This window comes from Lagenorhynchus albirostris, chromosome 10 (assembly GCF_949774975.1).
Source record: "Lagenorhynchus albirostris chromosome 10, mLagAlb1.1, whole genome shotgun sequence".
NCBI classification, from domain to species: Eukaryota; Metazoa; Chordata; class Mammalia; order Artiodactyla; family Delphinidae; genus Lagenorhynchus; species Lagenorhynchus albirostris.
The window spans coordinates 78,502,273-78,515,221 of record NC_083104.1 but is presented as its reverse complement, the minus strand read 5'-3'; the positions used below and the strand labels follow the sequence as shown (position 1 = coordinate 78,515,221).

Here is a 12,949-nt window from a genome sequence, read left to right as displayed (position 1 = left end):
GAAACCTGGATGCCGGGGAGCTGGAATAAGGAACTGTGTCTCATGCCGTACAGTGGGAAACGGGCAACAGACATAGCAGGGAAACAGCAAAACAGTGCAAATCTTGCTTAATTCAAATTGCATCTCAAGTAAAGGAATTATATATAAAACAGTAATCTAACAAATTCTAAAAATGTGAGGGTATGTTTTAAAAATACTAAGGTGGACTAAGTTACAGTCAACACTCTTTACCTCCTTGCTTCTCAGTAGTTTTTCTGTGTCATGGTAGACATAGAAAAAGGTAATAGATTTTCGATGCTGTAGGGCAGACATGATGGGTTTCTCATGTCTAGAGCCTTCAAGCTGGGGGGTGGGCTGACCACTTCGATCCCTGCCCAGCTCACTCAAGGGCTGAGGGGTCAATGTCATGGCGAACCCATAACCCATTCCCTGCAGACATGTTGGGAAACTCTATATAACATTTACACCCATCTTCCTATTTTGTTCGAAATGCATCCAGGCCTAGAAGGTTCCAGCTCTGATGGGCACCTCACCAGTGGGACAGAGCCCTTCTGTGGGAGGTTCAGCCTCCATCAGCCTCGACACCTTGTCCTGATACCCGCGGCTGCCCAGAAGGGCAACCGGCTAGATCAGTACACCCATGTAAGTAGCAGCCTTCGTGCTTGCAGGCGAGGTGGGTAGGGAGGGATTGGAATTATTCTCTGGGGTTGAGCCTGGGGAAGCACAAGAGGGTGATTGCTGTGCCTTGTAGGGCTTTTCGGGCTGAGATGCTAGGTTTCAGGGGTGAACAGGCACCTCTGGTCCTCCCATTAGCTAGTTGCTGCATGGAAATGCCTTTCTATTAGCTGAGACCTACAGAAGTTTTTCTACACTGTAGTATTTTCTTTGCTCTCCAGGTATGAGCGCCGATTCTACAGTCAGACTCTGGTTTTGAATTCTGACTCTATACCCTGCATGCCCTCCATGTCTTACTTTAGTTTACTCATCTGTGAAATGGGTAATAATGAGGTTTGGCTTTCAGGATTTAGGTGAAGAGTATATGAGATAATCCAGTAAAGTGCTTGGGCAGTGATTAGGACTCATTTAAGGATAGTTTTTATTATTTATCATAATTATTGTTATTGATGGATAGACTGACACATTCTTTCAATACCCCTTATATCTTTGTGTCAGTAGCTCTGCTGTCCTTCATAAAAAATTGCAGCTTGCTTGCCCTTTGGGAACCAGAGTGAACCTTCTTGGGGTGGCTGAACTCATGGTAGTGGTTTCAAGTCCTTTCCTAGTTGAATGGCAGTGGGAGCCAGGACTATACGGTTCAGGACAGGGCACTGCCCAACTTCCAGCCTTTCCTCTACAGCACAGGCTCCCAATGCTGGGTGGTGGGGATTTTGCCCCATGGGGAGAATTGGCAGTGCATGGAGACATTTTTGGTCACCAAACCTGGGGAAGTGTTTGTAGAATCCAGCGGGTAGGTTCTAGGAATGTTGCTAAACGTCCTACAATGCACTGGGCAGTCCCCCTCACAGAAAAGCATTATCTAGTCCCAAATGTCAATAGCACTGCAGTTGAAAAATCCTGCCATATAATTTTACTTAACTCAGAGTTAGAAGCCAAGGATGCTGGTGAATTAGGGTTAAGGAGTGACGTTCAGAGAGGTACAGTGACTTGCTCAAGGTGGAACAGGTATCTGGGTCACAACAGGGGGTTTCTATTGATAATTGAGATGCTCTAAAATCCTCGTGGCCACGCACAGTGTTAGGCATTGAATAACTCTCTGTTGGATGAATAACAATTTGCTCTAAACTATTTGTCTCTCCAGCTAGACCGGTAAGCTCCAGGAGGGCAGGAGCAGGCTGGCTGTCTCTCTGAGCACAAGGCAGGTTCTAGGGAGTGGATTGTCCTTGATAAACATTGCTTGAATTGCTGCTTCTTAGTGACAGAACTGAAGGACTTCTTGTTTGGTGTCTCTAGCTGTGCCTTGCATACAAAGGCCACATGAATACGATCCTGACGGTGACAGTGTCCTTCACAATTGGCTTTCAAAACACCGTTAAGAAGAACATCACCTGTGACTGGAGTCTCGCGGGGGCCAGCCCTAACAGGTAGCTCATCTGTGGGCAGGTGTGGTGGGAATTCTGCCAGCTGGGATGATTAGCTTTCCTGGGGACAGTGGCCTATGGGAGGTACTAACTGTCTCTGATATTGGGGACTTGGATACTAACTTCAGCTCTGAACACATTTTATTTGGCAAAGAAATTTGATTTAAGAGCAGTTAGTTGTTACAAATCTAATACTCCCCAGAAGGAGTCTGACATTTCTCATAGGGATAGAATCATAGACCACCATATTTGGAAGAGATTTTAGGGAACATTCCTTGACGTTACAGATGAGAAAAATTGGGGCCCTGAGAATTTGTGATTCACCAAAATTCATTCAGCGAGTGAACAAAGATGCTGGAATATAATTCAGCATCCTGATCTCTTGATTCAGCTCTCTTTCCACATCTCTTAAGGGTTTGTAAGTGTTTTTAAACTTAAAGGAGTCTGGAAATGTCCAGAGTATTAATCTTTCCTGATAGTAGAGCCCAACAGGTGATCTGCTTAAGACACATAATCATATTGTAATTTGAAAGTACTGCTCACATTGTTATGAATGGATGGTGGACTTAAACGTGATTCACTCGTGTTGCATCCCAGCCAAGCTGAGCCCATCTTGGATGGATGCTTGTACTGTGGCAGCCATGATGGATTGGGTCTCCTGGCTGCATGGTCCTCAGGCCCAGGTTAGAGAACTGGGGCTCTCAGGAGAGAGAACTGCGGTGCTCACAGGAGGCCTGTTTCTGCTCTGCGCTTGTTTTCAGCTGGCAGTTCTCCTGCACCGACCTCTGGAAGACGTGTGTGCATCGCTCCGCGCAGCTCCAGCCACCTCCCGCAAACTCCCCAGTGCTGGTTCATCAGATTGACCTCCTCCCTTCGTCTCCGGAGATGGACGTGTTCTATGTGGATGAGATTATTATTGCAGACACAAACCTAACAGGTGATTATCAAATCCACTCTCCTCCACGGACCTGTCCATCAACTGCTGTCTTTGAACTTTTCTGGAGGGGCTGCTTTTCTGTTAATGGTGAGAGAACATATGATTCTCCATCTTTCTTGCCTCGATCCTGGAGAGAAGATGGAGTTGGAATTCTGTGTCCTTGGCCCCCATATCTCTCTAACTAGTTCCTTTTTCCCCCCCTATTTATTCCAATGCTTGCTCTTGCTTTGGGTGTCTGTGATCTTACCCCAATTTTACCACTTTCTTGCTGAGGGGCCTTGGTTTTCTCATCCATAAAATGGGCTTAATGAGGGCCCTACCCCATTGGATTACTATGAAGAATAACTGAAGTATAGTGTAAAGCGCTCATCATGGGTCCTGACTAGTAAGTGCCCAATAAGTGTAATCAATTATTAGTACTATTATCATTACTGTTGTTAGGCCAGCAGGATTTCTCCATCTCTCCATCTGTTAATATCTGTCATACAAAGTGCTCTAAGGAACACAGCAATATCTGGCCCTGTAAATGGGCCACAAGTCTGATTTACAATCCTTAGGACAGACTCGGTGGGAGTTGGAGGGTCACCGCATCCGCATGAGAACAGCCTCGTCTTTCCTTCTCCCTATCTGGTTCCTCTCACACGTCACTCAGAGCTGAGGCCTGGCCCCTCTCTGCACAAAGTCCCTTGACCTCTCTTGGGTGCAGTGCTCTCACCTGGCTTTGCTTGTCTTAAGGGCAAGGTGCTCATCAGGGATTCTCCTGAGGCCACGTGTGACGCACACCCTGGGGACAGACGCACACCCTGGGGACAGAAGACCAGACAGATGGTGTGGTTTGCTCGCAGGGCCTCCAGGCTTCCAACTTTGTTCCCTCTCTCTTTTCTGTCAAATCCCTTGTGACTCTGGGGCTCGGCTTTCCTGCTTCTCATAGCTTCTCTGTTTTTCTCTCTCCAAGGAGAAAAGTATGGAACAGGCATTTGCATTCTGATTTTCAAGTGTGCAGCTTTTTAATCTTTTGCCTGGAAGTTGTAGAGCTGGGGGCAGGGGAGTGTGGAGGTGGGGGGTGGGGTAGGAGAACTCTCTTACAGCCCTGAAAATACATCATCTTTGATACTCTTCAGAATTCCATCTCTTATCTGTTTCAGTGATGTGAGTGTTTTGGGGGTATCTGGGTCAGAATGCGTCATTGCTTATTTCAAACTCTGTGTTCTGACACACAGAAAATAATATTCAAATGGTGTGCTGGGGTAACCATCTGAGTTTCTTGGTGCCCAAGACAACTGGCTGGGGCCTTTGGTGACCCCAAGTGCTACCCAGATTCCCAGAGCACTGAGGGGATCATTACAGCGTGCACTCGAACCCACTGAATGGACTGGGAAACTCAGGACTGGATAATAGGTGTCATTTCCCTTTATCCTTCCCAAACCCTCAAGGCCCAGGATCCAGAATCCTTTCTCACTGCCATCACCGCTTTGCCAACAAATGCTCCAGTATCTGGAGCCATGTAAGGGTGAGGTGGGAGGGGAGCAGGGAGGCAGAGACAAGAAAGATGGGAGATGGCTTGGGTAAAACCATCTGATTCCCACTGTCCAGTCGTCCTGATGGCCACAAGTTTCCTGTGAGTATTATTTAATGGTAACATAAACTCTACACAATAGGGCTCCGTGTTCATAGTTAATTGTCTGACATTTATCTGATCAGCTTAACGCTTGGTTATATTCTCCCACCGAATGTCCTCTATGAAAGTTCTTTTCATCTAGTGGTAGCTCCCAAATATTTCTCATTTAATTCTCAGAACCCCATGAGATGGTCCTGTGATCCCCACTCTATAGATGAGGAAACCAAAGCTGACAGGATACTAAGTGTCTTGCCTCAAATCAGCTGGTATGTGGGGGATATTGGAACCCAGAGATGGTTGACACCAGAGCCAAACCTTCAATGACTCCATACTCAGCTGAGCAAATAAACTTTTATTGAGCCCTTACTCTGTGCCTGGCATTGTGCTCAGCATTGGGCCTGCAAAGACTGCCTCGATTGTACAGACTTGGAAAAGAAGCTGCCTTTACATGGTGCCTGGTAGGAGGAAAAGAGGGTATTAAACTATATTTGCTGGTCATTTAAACCTGCCATCTCACTAAACTCTCCCTGCCATGCAGACTGATACCTGTCATGAGTCCCACTTTATCAATGAGAAAACAGAGTCGTACAGAGGTTATAGTGATTAGCCAGATAGTAACCCAATAGAAGCGGAAAATAAGGATTTGAACACTGGTCCATCTTAAAGCTTGCACTCTCTCTGCACACATGTTGACGCCATGCTGCGGATAAAACTCAAGTACCTCTAGTATGTGCTTTGTGTGTTCAGTGTTCCCAAGGGGGATCAGCTTGTGTTCCTGGAGCTACCAGGCTTTGGGAAGAAAAGGAGGAAAGGGGGCAGTCCACACTGCCATAGATGAGCTGTGTGTATGTGTGGCGGTGTCGTGGTGGGAACCGCCAATGATACAGGCAGTGATGCTTGGCTGACTTGGGGCTTATTGAACTCTGCTGTGCAATTAGTCATCGTCTCCGTATACCATGACCTTGCAGTTTCCTTTTGCAACTAAATTCCTACTTCCTCTTCCTTTTCTCTTCCTGGCAGCAGGTAGGTAGGAATCTCTGCTTTAAGTGTATGCTGGGATGTGAGTAACTCAGCCTCTCCAACGGGGACCTTCCACACAGCAGGTCTTCCATCTTGATTTACTTGATAATAATTGGATCATTGGTCTCTAGTTTCTCAGGCTGACTCTGGAACAGCTCGCCCTGGCGGGAATCTGCTGGAATTGCTCTCTGTGGTGGGATCCCCTCCTGTCTACAGTGTGACCTCCTGGTTGGCAGGGTGTGGCTTGGAGCTCCCGCTCATCACTGCAAGGTAGGGAACCATCTTTGCTCACCTATCCTTGCTTAAAATTGTTAACTGCCCTTAGAAGACACAGAGGTGAGACTTTTTATCAGGAAAAGCTACCTGCCGTGTTGCTCAAAGCAATAGTTCTCAGTCTTAAGAATGCCGTATCAGACTTACCTGGAGGTTGTGTTAAAACACAAATTGCTGGCCCCTAACCACACCATCATAGTTCAGTACGTTTGAGGCAGGACCTGATAGTTTGCATTTCTAATGAGTTCCCAGGCAATGCTGATTCTGTTGATCTGGGGACTACATTTTGAGAACTAGTTCCTAGTGAATTTGTTTACAGGTAGTTGTATTTTTGTGCTTTTCAGAGGTTCACATTACCACTGTTTGAGAGGAAAACCTTGTTCCTCTCCTTCCATTCCCCATATATTAATCTTACTGGAATCATTTGAGGCCAAAGGAAATAGCCAAAGGAACAAAACCAGCCAGTTCTAAGAGCTCACCACCAGATGGCACTAGAGCGCCATAAGCATTGGTTCTTCAATAATCAAACCTCTCTGGCCACAGTTTACAAAGCAGTAACTAAGAATCAAGTCTCCTCCAAGCTCTTGGAACACATGTATGCTGTAATTTGTTCTTTTAAATTTTCACTAAAATCCAAGTAGGATGGGAAGAATTGAGATGCCCTGTCTTTAAAATTTCTTTTTTCCTCCCATCTCTTTCTAACATGTTTCGAAATGAGTTCTCCTACTTATACTATGCTTTGGACAGTGTGTGAAAAGTAGGCAAAGAAACCTTGAATCTGTGCTCCATTGTCCTTGACTTAGTGTTTCATGGGCCTCTGGGCAGGACAGACACGGAAATCATCAATAGAATGAAGGAGGGAAAGAGCTTCAATGGTGGAGAGGGAGCTGTCAGATTACCCAGCCCGTGGTCCTGTGCTCCAAACCTACTGAATTATGTAGTTATTAACTCTGAAATGATGGAGTGTAATTTAAGTCCACACTTAGAGGGGTCCTCACAACCTCCTTTTTTTTTTGGCCGCGTGGCATTTGGGATCTTAGTTACCTGACCAGGGATCAAACCCGTGCCCCCTACTGTAGAAGCGCAGAGTCCTAACCACTGGACCGCCAGGGAATTCCCACAACCTCCCTTTCTGAGTTTTCCTCAAGTCCCTTAGTTCCTTCTGGAAGCCTCCAGCTTGAGCAAGTCAGGACAACCTTCAGAGTGGCCCCCAAAACAGATAGTATCTTCTGTATGGTTTAAGTATGCACATCAATATGTAGCACTTAGGTGATATTATTGATTGAAATCACACATGTTTGTTGTTGAAAATTAGGAAAATACAGAAAAACACTTAGAAAAAGTTACAAAGCACTCAGAATCCCTCTGCTCAGAGATAGGTTCTGTTAATGCATTGGATCCATATTCTAACAGCCTTTTTCCCCAGGCAGTTTTTATATGCATATATACATGTATATGTTTACTTTTTAAATCTCAGATTGGGACCACACATAAGACACTATATTTGTAACATGCCCTTTTCACCTACTGGTATAAATGGAATATTTCCCCATTTCATTAAGCCTGCTTCTAGATATGGTTTTTAATGGCTGAATAGTATTCCATCTCGTGGTGTGTCATGATTTATTTGACTTATTTATTGTATTAAAAGCAGGATTAGTCAGGCAGTGTGTTTGCATATGGGTGCTGGATAAGGACTCCACTAGATGGAGTGGCCTGTTTCTGCTGGGGATACTGAGTGCAGAGGATCTGTGGACTAGGGCCCAAGTTTTCATCTGACTGTGCAAATGGGTTCTCCTTCCACTCTGCATCAGGACCAGAGCTGTGAGGACCAGAGTCATCACTCTTTGCTCTGCATCCCTGTGCTTCCAGGATCAATAGAGGGGAACTGTGGAATGCCCTAAAGAACCCTCATATTAACCTTACATTTCCTCTGCTGTGATGGGAGAGGGGTGCCCAGTATTTGGGAGCTTGAGCTCATGGTCTGGAAACATGGGAGACCGCTGGTCTTTGAGATGGAGCTATGTTCTGTCTGGAGCAGCTGCTGGAGGGTCCCCATGGGTAATGCTTTGCTTCTGGTATGTCACAGCTCTGTGCCCACTGGAGGAGCAGAAGGATCCGGGTTGGTCCAGGTGACAACACAGAGACTACAGAGGACAAGTCCACCTTTAGGAGGACACTTTCGCATCCAGCTTTCTCACACAGTGATTCCTGGTAAAGGGGCCATTGGGAGTGCAGTGTTTCTCATTTGACAACATCCTGCCAGGCAGGGTGACAGTCTTAAAGTTATTTTGTTTTCCAGTGTCTGAGAACCTTCTTAAAGTTAAAGATCTGGACAATAACAACAGCATATCATTGTTAATATGATCCCAATCTTTCAGTTTTGTAGATGTGGAAACTGAGTGGATTAGCTTCCTGGGGCTGTCATAGCAAATTATACAACCTTGGTGGCTTAAAACGACAGAAATTTATTCTCTTCCAGTTCTGGAGGGCAGAGTCCACAGTCAAGTTGTTGTCAGGGCCACTCTCCCTCCTCAAGCTCTAGGGGAGGATCTGTTCCCTGCCTCTCGCAGCATCTGGTGGCTGCCAGCATCCCTTGGCTGCGGGCGCATCACTCCAACCCCTGCCTCCCTGGTCACACTGTCTCTTCCTCGTCTGTGTATGAGTGCGTTTAGGGCCCATCTGGATAATCCAGGATGAACTCCTCTTCTCAAGATCCTTAACCACATCTTTTGCTTTATAAAGTAATGTTCATAGTTTCCTGGGATCAGGGCAGTGACATATCTTTTTGAGGGCCACCATTCAGCCCACTATACTCAGGCTTGCCCAAAGCTCATAAAAATAGTTGATGGCAGGGTCCAGGTATGAACTTGAGTCTTTGCTTCTCAGTTCGGTCCTCTTCTCTCTGGAGTTTCCTAGGCCAAAATCCATGGTAGCCACGGCCCTTCCAAATTAAACTCCACAGTGACACCACATGATATTGAGGATTTTAGGAATCATAACACATGTAGAAAGAGCTTTCAGCTGCGATGAGGGTAGAACAGTTTCTAAATCTTCAAGTACATACACATCTCACAAAGGACAGGATTAGACGTGATTATAATATGTTATTTATTTGGTAAAAACATAGGGGAATCAGAAAGGAGGCTCAGGAGAACTCAAGAATGGCTGTATAAAAATTGGCACATGGGCTTCCCTGGTGGTGCAGTGGTTGAGAGTCCGCCTGCCAATGCAGGGGACACGGGTTCATGCCCCGGTCCGGGAAGATCCCACATGCCGCAGAGCGGCTGGGCCCATGAGCCATGGCCGCTGAGCCTGCGCGTCTGGAGCCTGTGCTCTGCAACGGGAGAGGCCACAGCAGTGAGAGGCCCGCGTACAGCAAAAAAAAAAAAAAAAAAAAGGCAAATGGTCCAGGAGTCTTCTGTCCTCAAGCAGAAAGATGCTGGACTTGCAAAGAATCTTCTTGGCTGGAGGAATGGAGTGGAGTTTTTACTCTAGTAGGGCAAATTAGGAAAAGTTGATGGCCCCTGGGCTATTGGAGTCTGATAAGTGGGTGAATAAGTTCATCAGAGCCCTGCCTCTATGAAGCCCACTACTGTGCTGTTTCCCTTCTCACTAATGAGAAAGCTGCAGCCTGTCTGTAGAGAGACTTTTCCTGCTGTCATATCCTGTTGCTGATATTCCTTACATCACTGCCTGTAGAACAACTGGGGGGAAAGCCAGCCTTCACCTGGCCATTTGAAATGGCCCTCAAATGACATATAAAATCTTTTCAAAAAAGATGAGAATTTTGTTTGCATTTTGGAAATACAGTGGTATTTCACCAACACTCCAGGGCAGTGTGGGATTCAAAAGGAAAGCTCTTGAGTAGGTAGAAGGCAACCTGGGTTTTAATCTAAACCCCTCTCACTTGGTTGACAAGCTTCTGAATCACACTGGGTTTCATTTTCTTCATCTCCCAAGGAAGTATTAGGATATTTAGATGACCCGCCTCACAGAGATGTTGGGATACCTAAAGAAATGGAAACTTTTGGTAAAGCATGAAACAGTGTTCAAACACAGCAAGGCTTAAGCCCAAAGTGCTGTTATTTCTCTGCGGGGATGTGAGATGGGGAAGCAGGTGGTTGGGCTTAAAGGAAATTGTAATGGAGAAACCGAAGTTCAATGCCAACATTCCTCAGCTTGGTTGGCTAAGTTTTTATGGGTGTCAGCCGCTTTGTGCCTTCCCTACTTCTTGTGAAAGGTGGCCGGCCAACTTTTCCCTGTTCACAGGGCCAGCTAAATTTTTCCTGGGAAACCCCAATATTTAATTAGACTTTCAGGGATTACCAGGGTGTCTGGAATTTACATTTTGAGTTGACAGTTGAGATAGGTTTGTCTGATGCGATTGTGTTCTCTGCTTGAGAGATGTGATGCTGATTAAAGGGACCATGATATAAAAAGTGAGCACCTACTTATATTTGCCCTAAAAATGGCTTAACTGGACTGAGGATTTTCTTGAACTTGATGGTCTCTGCATGTGTAGTAGGCATTCTGATGTGTATTCTCTGCTGTCTTGATGATGAGATGCTGCAAGGTGGACTAATTAGTGTCCTGTACGTTTTATATCATGACCTCCTCCCACAGCTGTCCCTGTGCACATCTCAGCTAGTCACCTCCAGAAGCTCTTACAAACCAACGCTGATGACTTCACATCTAGGTACCTTAATGTCAGTGACTTCACTGTGACGGAGGATCTAAAGTCTTGCTATGAACATGTGTGGACTCTCTCCTGGTCCAACCAGGTTGGGGACTTGCCCAGCTTTATAAGGGTATGTATGGTATCCCTTTTGGTTTTGTGGATTTAGTGCTCTGGAGCGATTTTGTGAAAAAAAATCAGAATTATATGAATGAAAACTGTCATGATTTGTGAATTTTGTTGGAATATTCAAGTAAAGGGGTTCAATGATCTTTCTGAAAGTTTTCAAGATGTATTTTATATCTCATATTCCTGATAAAGCAGTTTAAACCCAACATCACCTTTTCTAACTTGATGTAGGTAGAGAAGTTGTTGGTCAGTGTCCAGCATACAATAATTCCACATCTGTTATTGCATAATTTAAGCAGATGTGATTGACTTAGATTATCATGGAGGCAGATGGCACAGCAGAAGGAAGTTTAGGAAAGGATTTGCTGTCTTTGGATAATGACAAAACCAGATGCTCTTGCATATTTAGGGTTTTAAAAAATAATCTAATGATCATCTAGCTTTTGGTTTTATGAAGTGAAACCCGAGATGAAATTTTATTCTTGTTATTTGGTATTGCAGGTCATCTGGTTTTCAAACAAAATCCTTGGGTGGAGATGGAGGAAGGATAGGAGTCATCTCATGGCACTTGTTTCCAGACATTTTATTTTAATATTTTGGATCGAAAACTTGTAAAATAGAAAAGCACATGGAAACAAAATATCTCAAGACTTAGAAGATCAGTATAGTGTGCATTTTTTTGGGTAACTCTACTTGCATATAAATATTCTTCTAGTCTGCTGGGGCTTTCATTAGCCATTACTTACTATTAGGTTACTAGATTTCAAGCCCCTGTCTCTCCATTTTCACTTTGTAGCTATCTGATTATCTTAAACAGAATGTGAAAACACCCTTTGTTATTTGTTTTAAGCAAGATTAGACTTGATTCCATGGCAGAATTCACCAGAACTGTAACCATCTTAGGTATCTGATGAAAACCTAACGGGAGTTAACCCTGCTGTAACCACTCGTGTGGTATATGATGGTGGAGTCTTCCTTGGACCCATATTTGGAGACATGTTGGTCACTGCCAACCAGTACACTCAGGTGAGAGCGGATGGGCCACCCAAAGTGAAATACTAGTTTCAGGTCTACTGCAGCCCCTCCTGATTTGTAATGTGGACCAATCCTAAAGGTCAGCTTTCTAATTCGCAAAACAGAGAGAGCTGTGGCTGTGCTTTTCTACCTCCACAGGGTATGGAGAGTACGCTGAAAATATAAGTGCTTCGTAAATACAGCATCCTGTTATTATAATTATTGATGCTACTATGGTACCAAAAATAGAGAACCTCTCTAGCTACATATGACTTATACCTCCACACAGTGGCCTTGGAAAGTAAATGAGCTAAGTCAACCCCTTTTCTCTTTAAAATGTCCTTTGCTATTTCCCATCTGCCCATACTCTTGTTATAAGTCATCTGCTTTTAATTAGAGACAATTTTGAAATGCAAAGCTATAAAGAATAATATAACCAACACCTGGGTACCCAAACGAGGATTAACAATTGCCAACATTTGATGTATTTATTTTATTTTATTTTTGGTCTTTATGAATAACACGAAGCACTACAGATGAAGAGTTTCTTATCACCTGTGCCTTCATGCCATCCCAGTACCCCTTCCCTTATAAGCAAACACTATCATAAATATAGTGTGTGTGCTTTTAATCCTTATTTTATATGTAGAGAATCAGAGTTCAATCTTTTTCGCCTTTCTTATCTCCAAGTATTGTAGAGTTCTATTAGATTAACCTTAGTCCCAGTGAGAGGAAAAGACATATAATTTATTCTTGGGGACCTCCCATTTTAGGATAAAAAAGACCCCAAGCCAAATGTCCAAATACACTCTGATCTTCAGTTACACATCCATGTCGCAATGGTAGAACAGAGGTGCCTACTTCACTGGCATTTACCAGCAAAGACAGGGCTTTTCACAGGAAGTAGGTACTCAGTTGAAAATATAAAGTGATAAAAAGTTCTTACTCAGTTTTTTTTTTTTTTTTTTTTTTGCGGTACGCGGGCCTCTAACTGCTGTGGCCTCTCCCATTGCAGAGCACAGGCTCCGGACGCGCAGGCTCAGCGGCCATGGCTCACGGGCCCAGCCCCTCCGCGGCATGTGGGATCTTCCCAGACCGAGGCACGAACCCGTGTCCCCTGCATCGGCAGGCAGACTCTCAATCACTGTGCCACCAGGGAAGCCCCACTCAGTTTGAATTTA

General features: G+C 44.7%; 1 protein-coding gene across 1 annotated transcript in view; it reads left to right on the top strand.

The window, feature by feature from the left end:
* PKHD1 (PKHD1 ciliary IPT domain containing fibrocystin/polyductin) overlaps window positions 1-12,949 on the top strand; it is a 433,598-nt gene that overhangs the window by 29,103 nt on the left and 391,546 nt on the right. The window contains exons 18-24 of the mRNA XM_060164227.1: window positions 500-642; window positions 1,972-2,102; window positions 2,861-3,036; window positions 5,806-5,944; window positions 8,037-8,161; window positions 10,574-10,758; window positions 11,658-11,780. Of these exons, the coding sequence (XP_060020210.1) occupies window positions 500-642; window positions 1,972-2,102; window positions 2,861-3,036; window positions 5,806-5,944; window positions 8,037-8,161; window positions 10,574-10,758; window positions 11,658-11,780 (1,022 nt within the window). The remainder of the gene's footprint in view (window positions 1-499; window positions 643-1,971; window positions 2,103-2,860; window positions 3,037-5,805; window positions 5,945-8,036; window positions 8,162-10,573; window positions 10,759-11,657; window positions 11,781-12,949) is intronic.